The following is a 24,745-nucleotide window of genomic DNA, read 5'->3' on the forward strand; positions in this document are numbered from 1 at the left end:
CTCAGAAAGCTTAAAAGACCAAGAGTAGAGCCAAAGCTGAATTTGGGACTTTTGAGAAAAAACAGTGACATCAAAAGTGAATTCCAAATAACAGTGAAGAACAAATCCGAGGCACTACAAAACATCACTATTATAGAACAGCAATGGGAAAACCTCAGAGACAGCATAATACAAGCAGCACAAGAGGTGATTCCCAGAAAAAAGCTAAAGAGAAATGGATGACAGAAGAAATTCTGAATCTTATGGAACAAAGAAGAAAATGTAAGGAAAACAAAAAAGCTTACGTATCCTTGCGTGCACAGATAACCAGGTGCAAGGAAGCAAAAGAAAAGTGGCTTAAGGACAAATGTGAGTTAATAGAACAATTACAGAAGACCAACAACAGCAAACGCATGCACAACGAGATCAAAGAGCTCACAAATTGGAAGACAAGCGGGGCAACAACAGCAACGCACGCAACACGCTGGAGGAACTCAGCAGGTTGGGCAGTATCCATGGAAATGAACAATCAATGTTTCGGGCCGAGACCCTTCATCAGGACTGAAGAGGGAAGGGGCAGGGGCCCTATAGAGAAGGTGGGGTGGGGGGTGGGAAGGAGGCAGCTGGTAGGTTCCAGGTGAAAAACCAGTAAGGGGAAAGATAAAGGGGTGGGGGAGGGGAAGCAGGGCGGTGATAGGCAGGAAAGGTGAAGAAGGAATAGGGGAAAGCACAGTGGGTAGTAGAAGGAGACAGAACCATGAGGGAGGTGATAGGCAGCTGGAGGAGGGGGCAGAGTGAAATTGGGATGGGGGAGGGAGGGGGAGGGATTTACCAGAAGTTGGAGAATTCAGTGTTCATGCCAAGGGGCTGGAGACTACCCAGCCAGTATATGAGGTGTTGCTTCTCCAACCTGAGTTTGGCCTCATCGTGGCAGTAGAGGAGGCCATGTATGGACATATCCGAATGGGAACGTGAAGCAGAGTTGAAGTGGGTGGCAACTGGGAGATCCTGTCTATTGTGGCGGACAGAGCGGAGGAGCAACAACAGGATGTATAAAAGCAAAAGGCGATTATGGAAAAGGGGAAAAATTATTTTACAATTATGGAAAAAGGAAAAATAATGCAAAGATGATCAGAATACATCAAAGACCTATACGACGACAAAGACCGAGAGGACAACTTTGATATTGGCAACAACAATGAGGGCCCAGCAATACTGAAAGAAGAAGTGGAACATGATATGAAGAAAATGCAAAAGGGGAAATCATCAGGACCAGATAACATTCCGGTTGAACTGTATGAAGCACTAGAAGATTTTGGTTTAGAGAAATTAACAATCTTGTTGAATAGAATGTACAACAGTGGCAAAGTACCAGAAGATCTTTTAAAGACAGTATTCATTGCCACTGCCAAAGAAACCAGGTGCAAAAGAATGTGGACAACACAGAACAATTAGTTAAATGAGCCACCTCACAAAAATTCTACTTAGAATCATCATGCTCAGAATAAGAAACAAAATTAAACCAGAGATCAGGGAAGAACAGTGCAGCTTTGTCGAAGGCAAGGGAACATCAAATGCCACTTACATTCTCAGGAATATTATCGAAAGGTCACTGGAAGTACAACAAGACCTATACTTTTGTTTCATTGACTACACAAAAGCCTTTGACACAGTGAAACACCAAGTCATCATGAAAATGCTTAAAGATATTAATATTGATGGAAAAGATCTAAGAATTATCAGGAATCTCTACTGGCAACAAAGTGCAGCCATACGGATAGACAACGAGATTGGTGAATGTCAGCCAATAAAGTGAGGAGTCAGACAGGGTTGTGTTCTATCACCAGACCTGTTCTCCCTGTACAATGAAAACATCATGAGAACCATATAAGACCTACCTGGAATAAGTATAGGAGGATACAATATCAACAACCTCTGCTATGCGGATGATACAATACTGATAGCAAACAGTGAAGTAAATTTACAGAAACTAATAACTACCATCAACACAGAGTGAAAGACTTGGCCTAACCTTAAAAGAAAACTGAAGTAATGGTAATATCAAAGAAACCTGATATTCCAAACTGTAGGATTGTATTGGGAAATGAAATCCTGAAGCAAATTCACAACTTCAAGTACCTTGGATCATGGGTAACATCTGATGGCAAATGCAAAACAGACATAAAAGCAAGAATAGCAATGGCAAGAACAGCATTTACAGAAACGAGAAACATCCTAATGAACAAGAAAATAGTAATTGACATCCGCCTTAGAACTCTCAGCTGCTACATTCTTCCTACATTGATGTATGGCTGCGAGTCATGGACCATCACAAATGCAATGGAAAAAAGAACCAATGCAGCAGAGATGTAGTTCCTCAGAAGAATGCTATGCATATCAAATATGGACAGGATAACCAACGAAGAAGTTCTACAGAGAACGAAAACAAAATGTACATTACTTTAAAAAATCAGAAAACAGCAATCAAAATTCTTTGGACACTTCATGCGAAGGGAAACATTAGAGCATTTAGTTACAACTGGAAAGCTGGAAGGAAGAGAAGCAGAGGCAGACAGAATTAAAATGATAGATGGAATAACATCATGGTTAGAAACAGGGGAGGCAACAACTACAATTCAGAGGGTCAGGGACCGTGATGGATGGAGAGACATGATCTCCCACGCCGAACGGCAAGGCACCTGAATGATGATAGTGGTGGATGTGGTGTTTGATGAATTTTAGTAAGACATTTGACAAGGTTCCCCATGGCAAGCTCATCCAGAAAGTTCGGAGGCATGGGATCTATTGAAACTTGGCTGTTTGGATTCAGAATTTGCTTGCCCATAGAAGGCAGAGGTTGGTGGAGCAAATGCTGCTTGGAGGTAACTGACTAGTGGTGTTCTACAGGAATCTGTCCTGGGATCCCTACTCTTTGTGATTCTAATAAAAGACGAGTAAAGAAGTGGAAGAGTGGGTTAGATGATATGACCCGTTGGGGCACCCTTTGGGGGAAGGGTAGTGCAGTCTGATGTGACCAGAATGAACATTAAATTTTCCTGAATGCTATTGCTATCTCCTTGATTTGGAAATTAAAGAAGAAAAACTCAGCTTATTAAAGAAGAAAGACGCATAGCAAAACAAATATGTGACCAGAGTGAACATTAAGTATCCATGAAGTAAATTTGAAGGAATCGGGCTTGCTGGGTCAGGTCTGGAATTAAATGTCTAATGTAATGATGGATTTGGCCTTGAATAATCACAGAAGGATTCCATCGATTCCTAGTTGGAATGACTTCTTTGGCACCAAAGGATGTCATTTGGAAGAGGCAATTGTATTATCTGATGTTCTTCCTGAATTCATTTGCAATAGGTTCATCATTGTTGTACAAATTCAGTTCATTAAGTAGAGGCTGCGAATTGCCTACCCTGACCTTTCCCTTCATACAGCAGAAATGTGCGGTTTCTCCAGTGAATAGGAAGGCACGACAGTGAGGGCATACTCTGGTCATCCAACCAACATCAGCAGAAATGTGACGGCATGCGAGTCATGCGTTTTACCTTGCTCTTTCTCTGTCGAGGTATTGTCGTCAAAAGCGGCCATTGTTGTCTTCAGCAACTCTCGCAGTAATTACTCTGTGCCGCATATTCTCAAGTTGATCTTTCCTTTTCTCCTCTGTCTCTTCCCCTCTCCTCCTCCTCTGCCTGTTTTTGTCATTCTGGAGACGTGCAGCCCTTTTATCCTTCGTCTCTTCATCTCTTCTACCATTTGTTCTTTCGCTCTGATCTGGAGTCGTGCGGCCCTGGCCTGATGGGATTCTTGTTCTCTCCTCTGTCTGTGCCTATTGTTGTCATTTTGGAGACATGCATGCCTGTCCTCCTCTCTCTCATCTTCTCTCATCTTTTTTGTCCTGACTCTTTGATCCTGGAGTCGTGCAGCCCTGGCCTCAACTGTTTGTTGTTCTCTCCCTCTCCTTGCCGCTTCCCGATGACATTTGGCATCATCTCTTGACCGTAATGTCCCCCTTCTCCTTCCACGCGGCATAATTAGACTATCCATATATTTTTACCCTAATGCTTGATAGAAGATAGGAAGCAGTAACACCAAAGCCTCCAAGCTGTTGAGGCTGGCTGTACGCATGTGTCGGGCTGTGGTGTCGCGGTCTCCATGGAAGGTGGAAGTGGCTCTGTGAGCTTCGTGACCTGCTGTTCAGGCTGGCCGTGCGCATGCGTCGGGCTGTGGCGTCGCAGTCTCCATGGAAGGTGGAAGCGGCTCTGTGAGCATCATGAGGTGCTGTTGAGGCTGGTCGTGTGCATGTGTCGGGCTGTGGCATTGCAGTCTCCATGTAAGGTGGAAGCGGCTCTGTGAGCTTCGTGGGGCGCTGCTGAAGCTGGCTGTGCACATGCGTCGGGCTGTGGCGTCCTGATTTCCATGGTGGCCAATCAGCTCTCGGGTGCAAGCCAGCCTGTTGATTTTTGGCGAATGAGCAATTTTATACGAATATATAACCCTGAACTTTGCCTGCATTATGTAAGTTAGCATATTTTAATTCGACTTAGCCAAAAAAAGTACCGCTGTAATGCACCGTTTGCGCTAATTGGAGGTCACAAACAGACAGACAGAGCATGAGAGTTTTAGTAGTATATAGATAAAGATGATATGAAGGTTGGTGGTGTTGTGAATAGCATAGAATGTTGTAGATTACAAAGGGATGCAGAGCTGGGTGGAGAAACAGCAGATGGAGTTCAATCCAGAAAACTCTGTAATGATACACTTCAGATGATCAAACTTGAAGGCAAAGTTCAAGGTTAATGACAAGATTTTTAACAGTTTAGAGAAACAGTTCAAGTTCATAGATTGCTCTAAGTTGTCATGCAAGCTTGTAGGAAGGTTAAGAAGGCATGTGATGCATTGGCCTTCATTAATTGGAGAACTGAGTTCAAGAACTGTGAAGTTGTGTTGCAGCTCTATAAAGCTCTTGTCAGACCACACTTGGAGTATTCTGTTCAGTTCTGGTCGCCTCATTATAGGAAGGATGTGGAAGCTTTAGAGAGAATGTGAAAGAGATTTACCAGGATGCTGTCTGAATTAGAGAGCATGTTTAATGAGGATAATTTGAGTGAGGCTTAGAGATGTTAGGAGTGAAGAGAAAATGAGAGGTATATAGGATTATGAGAGCATAGGTTGGACAGGCTGTGCCTTTTTCCCAGGACAGCAATAACCAGTACCAGAGGACATCCAGATAAGGTAAGTAGATAAAAGTTTAGGGAGATGTCGGAAGCAGATTCAGTACGCAGTGTGGTAAGTGCCATGAACTGCCAGGGATGGTGGTAGAGACATTTAAGAGACTCTTGGATAGGCACATGGATGTAAGGAAAAAAATAAGGGTTATGGTCAGATGGAAGTAGATTTATATAAGACAGCACAACATTGTGTGCCAGAGGACCTGTTCTATGTACTTTGAAATGTTGTAACCTTCCCATTCTGGCCTACCTGATTCATGGTTGATTCTTAAGCAGTAGATTAAGAGTTTTTAAGAATCAACCATGAATCAGATAGACCAGAATGAGCAAGGTTAACAAACGTGTTTGATTCTCAAAAGCCTCTCTGCAATAAATTAATCCTATGCCACCATACCTTTCCATGCAGTTAGTATTCAGTATTGCTGAAATCTTGTTCTTAAGCCCATCGCCCCTATTGGGGCATAGGCTGCCAACAGCAGCTCACCAAAATTCTTTGTCCTGGGCTAGTCTTCAGTTTTTCTCAGGTGTAGCCCAGCTTCTTGGTGTATTCTTCCTATCCCAGGGATGAGGTTGCTGGAACTTCTGTTGGCGTTTCAGTAACACTGGGCTTTTACAGGATGGGGCTGCTAACCCCATGCCCAGCCCTCCTCCCTTTGCAGCCATGCTTGGGACGGTCCATGTCAGAGTTTACAATCTTGTACTCTGTGCATATTTATGCACGTTGCATTTTTATTTAGGGATAACTTTATTAAAAAAACATTTTTTTTTTGTTTTCCTCATATACTGGAAATTTGACTAGCTCAGCTTTGATCTGTGTTGAAACCAGACTGTCACTCTCTCTCTCATGTTAAGCTTATTACACCTTGATTTTGACATTCTACTAAGTGTACCTGCAGTACAAAATCACACTGATAAATCACGATTTGAAATAATTGCAAACTGGGCTGAGGACTTATCCTAACATAGATGATCTGTAACTCTAAATTCAAACATCATTTATAAAGGCTTTTGGAAGCTAATGATTTTATATTTAGTTTTGCTTTTGCAGTTTATATATTGATTAGTAGATTGTATTTGCTCCACAACTTTCAATTGACTTCACATTTACCTCTTTTGAAATAGTCATACAGCATCGATTATAGGCCCTTCTGCCCAAATGGTCCATGCCAACTAAGATTCCCATCTAAGCTAGTAATTTGTCTGTGTTTGACCCATATACCTCTAAGCCTTTTGTACCAATTTATTTCAACTGCATATCAAGGAAATGTGAGTGATGGCTTATTACATGTTGCAACTATTAGGTGTTGGGCAGCTTAGTTAATTCTTTTTCACTCATTTCCAGAGAATTTGTTACTTAGCTAGCTGCTTGATCAGGTTTTGCTGCCTTTCTGTGTCAGTCTCAAAGTTCAGTGTCTGTCACCATATTTGCCAGTCACTGAAAATAGATTTGCCTTTTTTGCTGAAGAATTGCTGATGCCACCTGTGGTCAGCAGACATCCCCTTTACTGGATAATACGCTCCCTACCAAAACAATCTCCCAGTATGCTCAGAAAGCACAGTAACTGCTTCTGTCTAAGCTTGATTTTTTAAAAAACTGATCCTTCAAAACAATACTGTTATTGTTAAAAAAGCTGTTAAGTTTATTTTGCTAAAAGAGTATGAAATTGAAATATGCGGAGTTTTTGAGTCATAAAAATTATGTGCTGCTTTACTCACACTAGACTTAAATCCTGAGAGTTGCTAGCCACCCTGTTCCAGGACTACACTCATATCACTTCTCTCTGCCAATAATTTATAAGCAGTAAAGGATGAATAATAAATGCTGGCATTGTCTGACTCATATTTTACACATTCCTGAATGAGATTGCAAATTGTAGTAATTATTTATTGTATGATGTTCCAATACTTAAAAAAGATAAAGAAAATTAGACCTTTGAGCAAGAACATCAGCACAACATTTGTTCATCTACGACATACTGTACCTAACCAAATTATCAGGTCATGTATGCATCCTTTTGTCTGTTTTTAAATCATTTTTAATGTACACAAAGAACAAAATCATGCACTTTTGGGAACAAAATGTGAATAAATATGTCTACTGATCTGTTTGATTTTATCCGACAGGCTATCTCTCATCCCTTAACCCATAAATGAATAAGTAAAAGTTTGACCATGGGTACATTAAAATCTTAGCCTGTCTGTTCAGATCAAACAGATACAATAGAATCAGAATCAGTATAACATTTAAAATCACTGCCATATGTTGTGAAATTTGTTGTTTTGTGGCAGTAGTTCATTACAATATATAATTTTTAAAATTACAAAATAAATATATAGAAAAAAGAAAGCAAAAATAATATAGTGAGGTAGTGTTCGTGGGTTCATTCTCCATTCAGAAATCTGATGACGGAGAAGAAGCGGCTGATCCTGAAATATTGAGTGTGTGTCTTCACGCTCCTGAACCACCACCTTAATGGTGGTAATTAGAAAAGGGGATGCCCTGGGTGATGGTTGCTCCCTCCATGAGGCATCACCTTTTGAAGGTGTCCCTGATGCTAGGGAGGCTAGTGCCCATGATGAAGTTGGCTTTTAACAATCCTGTGCAGTGGCCCCTCCATCCAGACAGTGATGCAACCTGTTAGAATGCTCTCCAAGGTACACCTATAGAAATTTCCAAGAACCTTTGGTGACAAACCAAGTCTCCCCAAATTCCAAATGAAATATAGTTGCTGCTGTGCCTTCTTTGTAATTGCATCATCAGTGTGTTTGACCCAGGATAGACCTTCGGCGATGTTGACACCCAGGAACTTGAAACTGTTAAGTCTTTCCATTGCTGATCCCTTATTGAGGACTGGTGTGTGTTTCCTCAACTTCCCCTGAAATCCACAGTCAATTCCTTGGTCTTACTGATATCAAGGTTGTTGTTGCAATGCCTCTCAACCAGCTGATCTATCTCACTCCATCAGATGGTACACCTCATTGTCACCATCTGAAATTCCCCCAACAAAAGTTGTGCTATCGGCAAATTTATAGATGGCATTTGAACTGTGCCCAGTCATACACTTGTGGGTGTAAAGAGAGTAGGACAATGGGCTAAGCACGCATCCTTAAGGTGCACCAGTGATGATCGTCAGCGAAGAAGTGATGTCATTTCCAATCTGCACCGACTGTGGTCTCCTGGTTAGGAAGTCAAAGATTCAGTTGCAGGGGTAGGTACAGAGGCCCAGGTTTTCAAGCTTGTTGATAAGAACTGAGGGTATGATTGTGTTAAATACTGAGCTGTAATCAGTAAACAGCAGCCTGAATTAGATGTTGCTATCGCCCAGTATTTTCTTAGCTTGCTCCCCAAAAATGCAGGATTTTGCTCTTTGTGCACATTAAAACTGGTTTTAAAACAGACACAGGGATATATATGTGACCTGAAAAGTTGGTTAGGTATGTTTCTGCCTCAAATTTTGTAAGTATTGGAACATCATACAATAAGTAGTTCCTACAATTTGTAATCTCAGTCAGGATTGTTCATTGTATAAAATGAGTCAGAAATGGGATTTTTGTTATTACAAGGCATCCATGTAAATAGAGTTGAGGTTTGGATCATGAAGCTTAACAAAAGGGTAAAAACGGAACATGGGATGTGTAGAAAGTTGGTAGTACTGTACACGTCCTGTGTTTGATGGTTTTTAGTAATAGGATGCCCTGCAGCTATGTTTTTATTTATGAATTTTTATTGAATTCCTACTTGTGCTATATTGCAGTTGGTGAAACAGACTGGTGTTCTCTTTCTTATTTAATTGTGTAGAGTATTTATTCTAAAATATAATTGTGCAGTACAGATGCTATTACATCAATAATGTAAGGTGGGTCAGGGCAAAACTGACAGTTAATCTGAATGTATTGGTGGTTGGGTGGTGTAAAGAGGAGAAGGTGTTTGCTGGTGATTGCCTTCACTTCTATTCTATATCAGAATCTGCTTTATTACCACTGAAGTGTTTTGTGAACTTTATGCAAGACAAAATATTTTGCTATAAGTTGCAATAATAAATAAATAGGACAAAAGTGGAATCATAAGATAGTGTTCATGGGCCATTCAGAAATCTGAAGGCAGAGGAGAAGTTTTTCCTAAAACAATGAGAGTGGGACTTCATGCTCCTGTACCTCCTCCCTGATGGTAGTAATAAGAAGAGGGCATGTCCCAGGTGCTGAGAGTTTGTAATGATGGATGCCAACTTCTTGAGACACCACCATTTGTAGATGACCTCAATGGTGGAAAGGGTTGTGCCCATGATGGAGCTGGCTGAGCTGAGCCCTCTGCTACCTCTTGCAATCCTGTGCATTGGAGCTTCTATACTAGGCACTGATGCAACCATTTAGAATGCTCTCCAAGATACATTTATAAAATATTGCTATAGTCTTTGCTGACATACCAAATCTCCTCAAAGTCCAAGTGAAGTATAGTCACTAGCGTGCCTTTTTCATGATTACATCCGTGTTTTGGACCCAGGATAGATGTTGGAGGTGGATACAATAGGGTCTTGTAAGAGACTCTTAGATAGGTACATGGAGCTTAGAAAAATACAGGGCTATACAGTAGGGAAATTCTAGGCAGTTTCTAGAGTAGGTTGTATGGTTGGCACAACACTGTGGGCCAAAGGGCCTGTAATGTGCTGTAGATGTCTATGTTCTATGAATTTGAAACTGCTCACCCTTTCTACCATTAACCATTTAATGAGGATTGGTGTATTTATTTTCCCTGACTCCCCCCTTCCTGAAGTCCACAATCTATTCCTTAACCTTGCTAACTGAATGCAAGGTTGTCATTGCAGCACCACTCAACCAGTCAACCTATCTCCCTACTTAGCACCATTTGAGATTCTACCAAAAACAGTGGTGACTTTGGCAAATTTATAGGTGGTGCTTGAGCGGTCCCTAGCCACACAGTCATGAGAATAGAACAGTGGGCTAAGGTCAGAGACAGAGTTTCAGAGAGTTACCATATGCTATGTGGATTTGCAGATGTGTAGTTTTATTCTCCCTTTCAAAACATCTCACTCTGCCTTGAAACATTCAATTGACCATAATCCTTAACTTTTGGTGAGTTTAAGGCAGATAGATCCCAAAGGAAATCACAGTGTCATAGTAACATTACAGGTGCACAGATATACAATATTAAAAGAGAAGTAAGAAGAATAAGTTTTTTAAAAGGTTACCTTAAACCAGAGATGGCCAACCTTTTACATTCCTTGAGTCAATTTTTTCACGCACGAGTTCAGATGCGATTTTTTTTTTTCACGCATGAGTTCTATATTAACATTTTTACAAGAATTGAATGGGGGTACAAGAGTTGTATGGCGCATCTGAACTCATGAGTGAAAAAAGTTGATGCATGGAATGTAAAAGGTTGGCCACCCCTGCCTTAAACAGTCTAACAGGAGGGGCTCATCACTTCCCCAGCTATGGGTTGACTCATTATAGAGCCTTGTAACCAGGAGTAAAAATGAGGGTAAGGTTCATTCTACCTTGTATAAAAGTAAGTATTTTGATTTCCTTACTAAATACTTGCTTCTGAGACACAAAACTTTGGATTCAAATTGGATAATTCATGATTTCTCACTTGGGAAATCGTAAAATCAAGCATTGCAAAACTTTAACTAAATGAACATGGGAAACAACAGTTTTTCCAGTGTACTACTACAACATTTCCAAAAAAATTACTTGGTTATTTTCTTTTCTTTGTGTGTGAAGTTACAGTGAACAAGTTGTCTGCCATTCTTGGCTATATGATGGCGTAGTATCTCATGGCTATTAAATGCTCTACAGGGTATTCCAAAAGGGATTTGCAAGCTTCAAGTACCTGAATTCCAGACTGGTTAAGACAGAGCTGCCAAATGGTGGCACAGTAATGTAGCAGTTAGCACATCACTTTACAGTGCCAGCTGTGAGATTGAGGTTCAATTCCCACCACTGTCTATAAGTAGTTTGTGTGATGTCACATCTTCTCTGGTTGCAGTGGATGACCATGACTACTTCTGTGCCTCGTCATGCCCTTCGCTCTCCACATAGCATTACAGAACCGCCTTCCTGGCCATTAGATCTCACTGTAGATCTCACCAAGACATGAAACCTGCCAGCTACCCTCACCTGGTTTAGCTCACCTGCTGAAGTGTTGTATTGGGATGTGGTGGTTGTCACATGCAGCTACTTGAAGCCACAGGTGAGAGCTGAGTCCCCAGTGGAGACCAAAGTTAACATTCAAAAGGATTATCAATACCTTAGCTTCTTGTAGCTTCTAACTTGTTGAAGTGAAATTGTTTCATTTTTCACTTCCCAGCCATTTCTGGCATTTTCAAGGCAGAATGCTTGAAACTGCAGTGAGCAAAACCATTCTGAATTCTCTTGCTGTTTATTTCTCACCAGTTATCGGTAACAAAAATCACTGCTTTTTGAATGCAAACACAGGCAACTGACGCTATTTAAAAACTTCAGTCTAAGCGCAGTGTAGAATCTAATGGCCATATGTGCATGTGACTGACGCTAGTTAGAAAATATTCAGCACCGGTCTTCTACCCCAATTAAGCAGCATTTTGTCCCAAATAAACAAAGGAATCCTGGCTATTTTCATGATTTATTTTTGTTCTTTGAGTTGTGCCAAATGAGCAGTTGCCCTGATTAACCAATGTCCTAATTAAGTAGAAGCCACTGTAACATTTATTTGACTTTCAGAAAGCCTTTGCTAATATGTATTTTATAGAGTTATCTAGAATCCTGTCATCAGTACTCATAGTCATACTTTATTGATCCCGGGGGAAATTGGATTGGACCTTTGAAGGATTACTTATTGGCTCCAATACTGAAGCCATAGGTTCTCATATTATTTGCTATTCTCACTGGAAGCATGTTACTATTATCTTCAAAGTTTGATCCTGAGTTGCTTACTGTTCACTGTCTTTGTACATGACCTAAGAAATTGTGCCAACACAGTCCATGCAGAAATTAATATAAAATTCAAATAAAATGTAAGAAAATTTAAGGTGCTGGGGAAAGTTTTGGATGTACTTGGGTACTGTCCAAGCAAAAAAAAAAAGGCTGTACAGAATTTTGGAACTGCAGCTTTTTACTTAGTAAGTTGTTGGTCAGATCACTTCCAGAGTCCACTGTTGTGTTTCACTGTCCTAAGTAATATAGTGGTACTTTCCTACTGATGTTGCATCACTGGCTGGTGTCACAAGAGGGGGGGGTCTCTGTATTACTTCAAAATCAAGGACAGTAGTAATCCAAAGTTCACTTTCCTGGAAGTTAATAAATACTCAGTCGGATGAAATTTTCAAGATTGAGTATCTTTTTAGATGAGGGTTGTTGAATGAATTTTTGTGCGATCATGTAATATATAGGTGAATTGTTGTAAGTGTTTTACTTGGTAGCAAAAAATTGAAAATGTGCAGTTGTTACAGTAACCGGGTGCTTTTCTTGTACTTTTTTTCCATCTTCCCTCATTCATGGTACTAATCCAATTCAAACTGAAATGGGAACAGAAAAACACAGTATTGTACTCTATGTGCATTGCAGCTTAATGTAGATATTCCTATATTTTGAATAACTATTTCTAAAACTGTCAACACACATCAAAGTTGCTGGTGAATGCAGCAGCCCAGGCAGCATCTCTAGGAAGAGGTACAGTCGACGTTTCAGGCCGAGACCCTTTGTCATGACTAACTGTCACACTTCTGAAATAGTTATCACAAATACTAACCAATATTCTCTCAGGCAGCTTTGTTAGAGCTGTTGTGGAGAGTTCAATTTGGAAGGGGAATGGGAACCAGAATACAGGCCAAGTTTGACGGTTCTGGGCCTGTACTCGCTGGAATTTACAAGGATGAGGGGGGATCTCATTGAAACCTTTCAGATGTTGACAGAGTAGATGTGGAAAGGATGTTTCCCATGGTGAGGGATTCAAAGACTTGAGGGCACAGCCTCAGGATAGAGGGGTGTCCATTTTCAGGCAGAGATTGATAGATTTTTGATTGGCCAAGGCATCAAAGGTTACGAGGAGAAGACTGGAGAATGGCGCGGGGGGGGTGGGGAGAAAAAGGATCAGCCATGTTTGAATGGCAACCAAACTTAATGGACCAAATGGTCTAATTCTACTCCTATGCCTTATTGTTTATTTGAAACATAGATTAAAAACAAATTTGTCACCTTCAGATGAATATATCTCAAATTTTGACAATTTCTATCAAGCAATTCTAACTAGGACAGGAGCTTAAAGAGGCAGATTAGAAAACAGGACCCAGTTTTCAGAGGAAATAAGAAACAAAATGGGAAATTTCTTCGTATTTCAGGGATGCAGGAACTGAATTAGACAAATCATCCTCAAAGCAGATTAACCATACATTGGATATATAGTTGGTAAACTTGACTAAATATGCTTATTCAAAAGATAATTACAAAAGGGGAAAGATCATAGAAACATAGAAAATAGGTGCAGGAGTAGGCCATTCGGCCCTTCGAGCCCGCACCGCCATTTATTATGATCATGGCTGATCATCCAACTCAGAACCCTGCACCAACCTTCCCTCCATACCCCCTGATCCCCGAAGCCACAAGGGCCATATCTAACTCCCTCTTAAATATAGCCAATGAACCAGCCTCAACTGTTTCCTGTGGCAGAGAATTCCACAGATTCACCACTCTCTCTGTGAAGAAGTTTTTCCTAATCTCAGTCCCAAAAGGCTTCCCCTTTATCCTCAAACTGTGACCCCTCATTCTGGACTTCCCCAACATCGGGAACAATCTTCCTGCATCTAGCCTGTCCAATCCCTTCAGGATTTTATACGTTTCAATCAGATCCCCCCTCAATCTTCTAAATTCCAACGAGTACAAGCCTAGTTCATCCAGTCTTTCTTCATATGAAAGTCCTGCCATCCCAGGAATCAATCTAGTGAACCTTCTTTGTACTCCCTCTATGGCAAGGATGTCTTTCCTCAGATTAGGGGACCAAAACTGCACACAATACTCCAGGTGTGGTCTCACCAAGGCCTTGTACAACTGCAGTAGTACCTCCCTGCTCCTGTACTCGAATCCTCTCACTATAAATGCCAGCATACCATTCGCCTTTTTTACTGCCTGCTGTACCTGCATGCCCACTTTCAATGACTGGTGTATAATGACACCCAGGTCTCGTTGCACCTCCCCTTTTCCTAATCGGCCACCATTCAGATAATAATCTGTTTTCCTATTTTTGCCACCAAAGTGGATAACTTCACATTTATCCACATTAAATTGCATCTGCCATGAATTTGCCCACTCACCCAACCTATCCAAGTCACCTTGCATCCTCTTAGCATCCTCCTCACAGCTAACACTGCCGCCCAGCTTCGTGTCATCCGCAAACTTGGAGATGCTGCATTTAATTCCCTCATCCAAGTCATTAATATATATTGTAAACAACTGGGGTCCCAGCACTGAGCCTTGCAGTACCCCACTAGTCACTGCCTGCCATTCTGAAAAGGTCCCGTTTATTCCCACTCTTTCCTTCCTGTCTGCTAACCAATTCTCTATCCACATCAATACCTTATCCCCAATACCGTGTGCTTTAAGTTTGCACACTAATCTCCTGTGTGGGACCTTGTCAAAAGCCTTTTGAAAATCCAAATATACCACATCCACTGGTTCTCCCCTATCCACTCTACTAGTTACATCCTCAAAAAATTCTATGAGATTCGTCAGACATGATTTTCCTTTCACAAATCCATGCTGACTTTGTCCGATGATTTCACTGCTTTCCAAATGGCTAATTTGTATGCTTCTTCTTTGGAATTGATACTATCCCTAATTTCCCTTGTCAGCCACAGGTGCACTACCTTCCTTGATTTATTCTTTTGCCAAACTGGGATGAACAATTGTTGTAGTTCATCCATGCAATCTTTAAATGCTTGCCATTGCATATCCACTGTCAATCCTTTAAGTGTCATTTGCCAGTCTATCTGAGCTAATTCACGACTCATACCTTCAAAGTTACCCCTCTTTAAGTTCAGAACCTTTGTTTCTGAATTAACTATGTCACTCTCCATCTTAATGAAGAATTCCACCATATTATGGTCACTCTTACCCAAGGGGCCTCTCACAACAAGATTGCTAATTAACCCTTCCTCATTGCTCAAAACCCAGTCTAGAATAGCCTGCTCTCTAGTTGGTTCCTCGACATGTTGGTTCAAAAAACCATCCCGCATACATTCCAAGAAATCCTCTTCCTCAGCACCTTTACCAATTTGGATCACCCAATCTACATGTAGATTGAAGTCACCCATTATAACTGCTGTTTCTTTATTGCACACATTTCTAATTTCCTGTTTAATACCATCTCTGACCTCACTACTACTGTTAGGTGGCCTGTACACAACTCCCACCGGCGTTTTCTGCCCCTTAGTGTTATGCAGCTCTACCCATATCGATTCCACATCTTCCTGGTTTATGTCCTTCCTTTCTATTGCATTAATCTCATCTTTAACCAGCAACGCCACCCCACCCCCCCCTTCCTTCATGTCTATCCCTCCTGAATATTGAATATCCCTGAACGTTGAGCTCCCATCCTTGGTCACCCTGGAGCTATGTCTCTGTGATCCCAACTATATCATAATCATTAATAACAATCTGCACTTTCAATTCATCCATCTTGTTACGAATGCTCCTTGCATTGACACACAAAGCCTTCAGGTGCTCTTTTACAACTCTCTTAGCCCTTCTACAATTATGTTGAAAAGTGGCCCTTTTTGATGCTTGCCCTGGATTTGTCGGCCTGCCACTTTTACTTTTCTCCTTACTACTTTTTGCTTCTACCCTCACTTTACACCCCTCTGTCTGTCTGCACTGGTTCCCATCCCCCTGTAGTGAACTAACCACCTCTCGCCTAGCCTCTTTAATTTGCTTCCCACCCCCCAACCATTCTAGTTTAAAGTCACCTCAGTAGCCCTCGCTAATCTCCCTGCCAGGATATTGGTCCCCCTAGGATTCAAGTGTAACCCGTCCTTTTTGTACAGGTCACGCCTGTGCCAAAAGAGGTCCCAATGATCCAAAAACTTGAATCCCTGCCCCCTGCTCCAAATCCTCAGCCACGCATTTATCCTCCACCTCATCGCATTCCTACTCTCACTGTCGCGTGGCACAGGCAGTAATCCCGAGATTACTACCTTTGCAGTCCTTTTTCTCAACATCCTTCCAAGCTCCCTATATTCTCCTTTCAGGACCTCTTCCCTTTTCCTACCTTGTCATTGGTACCTATATGTACCACGACCTCTGGCTCCTCACCCTCCCACTTCAGGATATCTTGAACACGATCAGAAATATCCCGGACCCTGGCACCAGGGAGGCAAACTACCATCCGGGTCTTTGGACTGCGTCCACAGAATCGCCTATCTGACCCCCTTCATCTCAGTTCTAAAAGGCCTCCCCTTTATCCTGAAACTGTGACCCCTTGTTCTGGACTTCCCCCAACATCGGGAACAATCTTCCTGCATCTAACCTGTCCAATCCCTTTAGAATTTTATAGGTTTCAATAAGATCCCCCCTCAATCTTCGAAATTCCAACGAGTATAAGCCTAGTCGATCCAGTCTTTCTTCATATGAAAGTCCTGCCATCCTAGGAATCAATCTGGTAAACCTTCTTTGTACTCCCTCTAGGGCAGAAATGTCTTTCCTCAGGTTAGGGGACCGAATTTATTTATACTTCATCCATTGAGAGTAATTCTGTCTCTAAATTGATGAAATTATTCAGTGCTTATCGTCTGTACTATCCTTTTGAAATTTAATCATTTTGAGTGAAAGCAAATAGTCAAAACCGGTGGTATTTGGACAGATTAAATCTGTACACCATGACTCTTCTACGATAGCTTCACTTGCCTGTGGAAACTATTTAATTGTTCCATCTAGGCAGTGAAAGGTTGTATGAGGGCATTATTCAATCATTAAAACATTTAGACATTCAGTGGTTTGGCTTCAGATGATTCTCTTTTTCAATGACACAACCACATTGGAGTTCTGGTCTTCATTGCTTTTGAAGCAATGGGGTCTGATCTTCCTGGAACTAACCTATATCTTTTGTTCACAGCCCTCCCCCAACCCACTTGCCAGTACTGGTAATTTCCTTTTGTAGCTATATGGTTTAATGGCCTCTCAACGTTGCTGCCTGTCCTTTATGCAAGGTGAAACAAAGCAGGCCACAAGCAGCAAATACACAGCTGATGGCAAAAAGCCAGGGTCCTGCCCATGAGCTACCCTTATGACTTTCTCAGAGGTCATGTATTTTGACTGTTGTTGATATTTAAAATTAATTATATTTACTGACATTTTAACATGTTACAGAAATTTATTTCAAATATTAATAACTTTGGTTCATCAGCTACCACTGAAAAATCATAGCTTCAGTCACCAGGCTTCAATCCTGATCGTAGAGACTATCTACATGTTCTCTTTTGACCATGAAACTTTTCCTCTGAATGCACTAGTTGCCTCCCACATGCTAAAATGTGCTGATTGTTAGATTAGTTGGTTACTGTAAACTGCCTCACATACAGGTGGTGGTGGTAGTAGTAGAATTGGTGGGAAGTTGATGACGTGTGAGAGAACAGGTTACTGGAAAATAAATAAAGGAATAGGATTAATCGCATGAATTCAGTGGCCAAATGACTGCTGCTCACGTTATGAAAAGTTTGAAAACGACATCTTTTCATACCTTAATGAAAATTATCTCCCCTATTTAAATGAATGTCACTGTGCTGGATAAGCCCACTGAAGATAGCATAAGCCTGGGGAGACCATAAATGTGCTAACAATCCTTACATTTTTTTAATTGCCCCACCACAACTTTGTCCCTAAGTATTATTATCTCACACTTAACTGCATTAAATTCCATGTGCCACATCACTCTCCAACTGATCTGTTCTGCTGTATCTTTAGACAACCTTTTTGACTAATACAACTCCACCAACTTTCTTCCAAACATTCAAATAATCTTCACTCTTGTCCATGTACTTCAATTCAAGTTTAATTGTCAAACAACCATACACGAATACAACCAAATGAGACAGAGTTACTCCAGGGTCAGGGTGCAAAACACAGTATCAATAGTCACACACAGCACAAAGCAAACATAGCACAAATAAAATAGAAAAATACAGCCAAATTCAAGCCATCCCACCCCACTGAAATCTGCAGACGACAACAACAGAGCTTGTCTTCTGCCTAGCAAACACTGCGGTAGGCAGGGGCAGCCTGGTCGCCTTTCTGCACCAGTTCCAATGCCTCTCTCCAGACAAGCAACACCATGGCTTGAGGCCCAGAGTCTAACTGAATGCTGCTGAAATCTGCAGCCGACCACAATAGAGCTTGCCTTCTGCCGAGTGAACACTTGAGGGAAAGGAAGTGTGGGCAGCACTGACTCCAGCCTGGGCACCGCACCTCACTGCCTCTGACGCCTCTCTCTTGGCAGCTGTAAATAGGCCACACGGTGGCTTGAGGCCTAGTCCTCACTACGATTGCCCCTGCTCTTGGCCAATACGTCAGTGAGTCGAACTTGTGGTATTCCACATTAACGATGCCCAAAAGGGTCTTGCGATCACTAGAAGAGTGACCCACTAATAGACTGTAGGCCTCCTTCGATTCGGGCAGCAGCACAATACGCAGCTCTTTCATTTTCTCCACCAGCGAGCAACTCGTTGATTGGGCAGACCTACGATACTTTAAGTTCTTAAAATTCAGCAGGATCTTGTGATCATTAAAATTACACTTAAATACTCAAAGACCAGTTTATTAGGTACACCTACATAACTGCTTGATAATTCAGCTAATCATGGTGGCAGCAATTCAAAGCATAAAAGCATGCAGGCATGATCAAGAGGTTTAATCGTTGTTCAGACCAAGTATCAGAAGGGGAAGAAATGTGATCTAAGTGGCTTTGATCATGGAATGAATAGTGCCAGTTGCGGTGACTTGAGTATCTCAGGAATTGTTTATCTCTTGGGATTTTCATGCACAATAGTATCTTGAGTTTCCAGAATGGTGCGAGAGATTTAAAAAAAATCTCGTGAGTGGTAGTTCTCTGGTGAAAATGCCCTGTTAATGAGAGAAGTCAGAGGAGAATGACCAGACTAGCTCAAGCTGACAGGAAGGCAAAACCTTGAAGCAGATGAACTGTAGCAGCAGAAGACCACAAACATACCACTCAGTGGCCACATTATTAGGTACAAGAGGTAATTAATAAGGTGGCCACTCGATGTAAACAATATTACAAACAATGCAACCACTACCCTGCACCTCCTATCACCCAATCAAGTCTGCAACACTCTTCAGGTTCCAGATACCTTTTATCTGATTATTTTCATCAAAAGCCTTGAACTATATTTACCACTCTGCCTTTACATTATTTAGTTATCCTCTCAAAAACTCCATCAGATACTTGAGATGATTTTACAAATCTACGTTGATTCTTAATTAATTTCTGCATTTCCAAATGAACATTAATACTATTCCTGAGAATCTTCAACTTGGTAACAACTAATTTTCATTCTCGATTACTTAATAGTTGTAAATTTTAATCCTGAAATAAAATGAGTATACACAATCTATTCATATATTTTGCATGTCTGAAGTGGCTTTACTGTCTCTGTATGTCTATCTCTCTTCACCATTCTTCCAAACTCTGCCATCATATCTTCAAAGATGTGTGGCCCATCTATATTACAGAGGAATATCAAGTAGAAGTTAACACTAATCCCATGATAGCATCATCCTGTACATGGCAGAAAAAAACTTCAGTATTTCTGAAAAGCCTCTCTACAGGGTACAATACCTGTAACTTCAGACTGAATTACAGTATATCATTGTCTTGCAGTCAGTTCATAAGTGATACCCTGGATGCCACAGTTGTACTAATTATGAGTATATGATACTTTAATAATGCAAGCCAATGACAGAGAAAAGATCATTCTGATCAACAGGCAGCTCTGTTAATACCATGTATTTGTACAGTCATATCACAAGTTTCCGTACCAACTACTTAAGCAGAATTTAATCAGGGAGATTTGGGTAGTGTCTACGTTCTCTCTGATTGTTAATTCACTGTTTGCTCAATATTGAAAAACAGAACTTTCCTTCAAGGTGATGAATCTTGGTGAAAATAAATGGATATCTTCTATTCCATTTTGTGTGTATAATTTGTTTAACTTTTGTCAGTTGAAAGTACTTCTAAATATCTTAGTATAATAAAATATTTGTTTACTTTCATAGGCCTTGTGTGGTTGTACAGTTAATATCCCTACAATTGATGGCAGAGTGATTCCCCTACCTTGCAATGATGTTATCAAGCCCGGGACTGTGAAGAGGCTGAGAGGAGAGGGTTTACCATTTCCTAAGACTCCAAATCAACGTGGTGACTATATAGTTGAGTTTCATATAAAATTTCCTGACAAAATGCCTCCAACAACAAAAGAAATCCTGAAGCAACATCTTCCCATCTCTTAGAGCTCAAATCAGAGCAATATTTGACATTGTGCCAGAAGTTTGAAGAAATCAACAAGGATCATACATTTTCTAATATAATGCAATATCTTTTAAAGAAAATTATAAGTTATATAAAAAAAAGCTTTCAGTTCTTTAATATGCTAAGCCTCATGAGCATAATGATGGTAAGTGGAAAAAGAACTGTTGAATCTGTTGTAGTTTCAAAAAAAAAATGCATACTGAAATCATTTCTTGTCAGTATTTTGAGGGTGTGGAGCAAAATTAGATTAACATATATATGTACTTGAAACATTATGGTATGGAGATAGATTTCCAAAGCTGGATTTGATCAATGCAGAGCAATTAGTGAAGCAGCTAAAAGATCTGCATGGTAAACTAATATTGTAATTTGACAGATGAATTTGAAGTGTATTATTCTTCAACAAAAGAAATGTTAAATAATTGTAAACTAAAATAGTAGTACTAGTGCACAGATCAACACAGTGCCATAGAATGGTGCATTTTGTTTGAACTATGGGATAACTTGAGCAAGTTTACAAAAAAATCACTACCAAGAAAATTTCAAGTTTTGTAAAGCTGTATAAAATATAGCATTATTGGTCGTAGTTTTATTTTTACAGAATTGCACAATTTAAGGGGATAAATTACAAATCACACGCATTTGGTCCAATTTTCTGGAAGCAATAGAACCAGTCTACATTTAATAGCTCTCATTTCAAGCAAGTTAGATTTTGAGAAGCCATATGTACTTCAAAACTTAATACAAAGGTTAAAAGTGTTTTTAAATCTAGTTACTTTTGGTGATGATATACGAACCAAATGCAATATTTCAGAAAAACCAAGCATCATTTTGTAGAGTTATTTTTGAGCAACAAGGCGAGTAGCTTTGGAAGCTGTAGTACACTGCTTTTAAAACTGAAGCTAGAACTCCTACATTTGGGAAATTTATTAAAACTCTTGAGAAATATTTATCTTCAATGTTTATCACTTGTCAAATGTCTGACTTTGTATTTCCTAATTTTTTTGTGTGAATTCCTAAATATGCTGTTGTGTTTCTTTTCCCAACTTTCTGCTAACAGTCACTGCAATTCTTTTACCTGAGATAATAAGACTTGTTTTAAGTTTATCTTGTTTTATGTAATTTTATGAATTATGCCACTTTTTATTCATCCAGTTTTTCCTTCATTACCATACAGATTTTGATATTGGGTTTTATATTTGCCTTTTCAATTGGACAGTAACCGTCATTTGAGAAACTTGTTTGCAATATTCAGACCATTATTCTCCATCTTAAGCAAACTGCTGGCTCCTGTCCAATGATCTTTAATCTGTTTAGAGATTTATTTTAGTTTCAGTCATTTATACTAGTGCCATGGCTTAAATTAGCACATTCAAGACCTGGTCAGTAGTTTCAAAGCCTTGCAAAGCAAGGAGTTGACGTAAGCAAGGGAGGAATTTATTCTGGGCAATTTACAGTTAAAATGATTTTACACTTTGCTTAGTACCAGCATCTAAGAGGCTTTCTGTCCATGAATACAATAACCTTGTGATTTTGTAAACTCTTTTCTTTACGGGATGCCTACACTAGTTCATTATTTTATCAAAGCAAAATTATTTATGATTGTTTTGTTTACACCACCCCACAATCAAATTAAATTGCCAATTAGAGAAGGAAAAGTGCAATCAGTACTGACTAAAAGCTCAAAAATGTTACTACTTTGCGTGCATAAGACTGCATAACTGTGGCCTATGAATCACTGTTCATTACTGTGAAAATCTCTTAAATTTGTGAATTTTAAAGAATAGTTCACGGTTCTTCATTACCAGTAAAAGATACTGTGCAGCTTTCGCCACTAGGTAATTTCTAAACCGGCCTTTTGCAAAATTAGTAAAATTGACAAGAAACAGAGTGCCCCTTTACACTGGTATTTTGTAACAAAACTTTGTATTGTCCTAATAGGAAAAGAATGAAAGTGTAACAGTGCTGCTTGAGGAAGAATATTGAACCTTATTCTTGAATATTTTTTATTGATTTTAAATAGACTTTCAAAAGAGGAGCAATCCGCATTGTTCTTGTTTTTCAAACCTATAAATTCACTGTTTAATACTTCATCTGTACTTCTAATTCTTAAAAATAAACTGCATTTTGACTGAAGTTTACTCTTCTGATTTTTCTTTTAGCAATTATTTTTGTACCAATAGTTTAATTCAAATTGCTTGCATTTTTAAATTTCATAATGGATTATGTTCATTGTTTCTGTGAAAGATGCAGGTTGATCAGTTTTTTTAAAAGAACAGCCTTTTTTTTAAAAAAAAGTTTACAAAGCAGAGGCCAAAGCTCACCTCTACAGTTTTCAACTAAATCATGTCATTTTGTGTAATATGCTCTCTGCCTTTTACCAAATATACAAGGGCAAATGATTGGGACTGATTGATTCAATCATAAAATAATGAGAATGCATTGGATTTGCTTATTATTCAACTTTGTTTTCCAAGTTTCCTTTATTTTCTACTTTCTACATCTTCAGTCCTGATGCAGGCTCTCATCCTGAAATGTTGACTATCATTTTACTTCTTCAGATGCTGCTCGACCCACTCAGTTCACTTGTGCCTCCATTATTATATTTGTGCCCCAAGGTAATCATCCTTGAGATCAGAGACAGAATACGTACCATATATTGATGTTACTCAGTGAAAATATCGAGAAAATGGAAATCATTGTTCCTTAGAGCTTCACAGCAAGAATTGGGTCCAACCATAGTATGTCTTCTTGGAAAGTAATTGAAAATTCCTGAGATTAACCCATCTCAGATCAAGGAAATTTAGAATGAACTAATTATTTCTTAGCATATTTTGGATGAAGAAGCAATAATTCATACAACACTAGAAACATGGTTCTTTTAGTAGCAATCTGATTTAATTTCCTTAGAAGGTTCAAAATCCAGTTTTTTGGATATCCATCTTTGTTGGTTAAGAAGCAAATCAATCTGTGAATCAGTGACAGCCGGTTTCAATGAGAACAAACATCCACTTCTGTCTGGTCATTCTGAGTTACCCTGCACAGTTCTTACAATATTTAATTCAATCTGTTGTTACCGAAATTTGATTTCATAGAATGAATGTTGGTCTGCTACACATCAGCACATTCTGTCGAGTGAATCCACTGCCACTGGCAGGGGAGATGGCATGGCCTTGTTCAGAATAGCCAACAAAGGGCAGTGAAGAATAAATGCACCCTCACCCTGTTCATCCTTGTTCAAATTCTGCAGTTTTGTTTTTGGGCACTGTAGCAGTATCAGAATCAGGCTTAACATCACCAGCATATGTTGTGAAATCTGTTAACTTAGACGGCAGCAGTACAATGAAATACATGATAAATAAATATAGAGAAAAAACTGAATTACAGTAAGTATCTATTAATTAGTTAAGCTAAAATAACTGGTGCTGTTACTGAATCACTGAGTGTTTGCTTTCAGGATTCTGTACCTCCTTCCCGAAGTAACAATGAAAAGAGGATATGTCCTACCTGGTGGGGGTCCTTAATGATGGGTGCTGCCTTCCAAAGGCACCACTCCTTGAAGATGTCTTGGATACTACAGAGGCCAGTACCCATGATGGAGCTGACTAATCTTACAATTTTCTGCAACTTACTTCGATCTTGTGCAGCAGCCCTCCACCCTCAATACCAGACAGTGGCGCAGACCGTCAGAACGTTCTCCACGGTACATTTGTAGAAGTTTTTGAGTGTTTTAGTTGATCAACCAAATCTCCCCTAACTCCTAATGAAATGTGGCCACTGTCTTGCCTTCCTTATAGCTGCATCAATATGTTGTGTCCTGGTTAGGTCCTCAGAGAGATTGAAGATTATGAAGACACACAGTCCTCTTTATTGTCATTTAGTAATGCATGCATTAAGAAATGATACAATATTGACACCCAGGAACTTGAAATTGCTCACTCTCTCCACTTCTGATCCCTCTGTGAGGATTGATTTGTGTTCCCTTTTCTTACCCTT

General features: G+C 39.9%; 2 protein-coding genes across 3 annotated transcripts in view; both read left to right on the forward strand.

The window, feature by feature from the left end:
- The window catches only part of dnajb5 (DnaJ heat shock protein family (Hsp40) member B5), a 50,284-nt gene extending 27,394 nt beyond the window's left edge, over nucleotides 1–22,890 (forward strand). The window contains exon 4 of the mRNA XM_072252455.1: nucleotides 20,497–22,890. Coding sequence (XP_072108556.1) covers nucleotides 20,497–20,730 — 234 coding nt within the window. The 3' untranslated portion in view covers nucleotides 20,731–22,890. The remainder of the gene's footprint in view (nucleotides 1–20,496) is intronic.
- akr1a1a (aldo-keto reductase family 1, member A1a (aldehyde reductase)) overlaps nucleotides 1–24,745 on the forward strand; it is a 96,470-nt gene that overhangs the window by 6,866 nt on the left and 64,859 nt on the right. Inside the window, exon 1 of one of the 2 annotated variants that reach the window (XM_072252461.1) lies at nucleotides 24,233–24,452. The exons of the other annotated variant lie outside the window; for it this stretch is intronic. The gene's annotated coding sequence lies outside the window, so the exon portion shown is untranslated. Of the gene's footprint in view, nucleotides 1–24,232; nucleotides 24,453–24,745 lie in introns of those variants that run through there. 2 annotated transcript variants of the gene reach the window in all.

The sequence above is a fragment of the Mobula birostris genome, chromosome 3, assembly GCF_030028105.1.
Source record: "Mobula birostris isolate sMobBir1 chromosome 3, sMobBir1.hap1, whole genome shotgun sequence".
NCBI lineage: Eukaryota > Metazoa > Chordata > Chondrichthyes > Myliobatiformes > Myliobatidae > Mobula > Mobula birostris.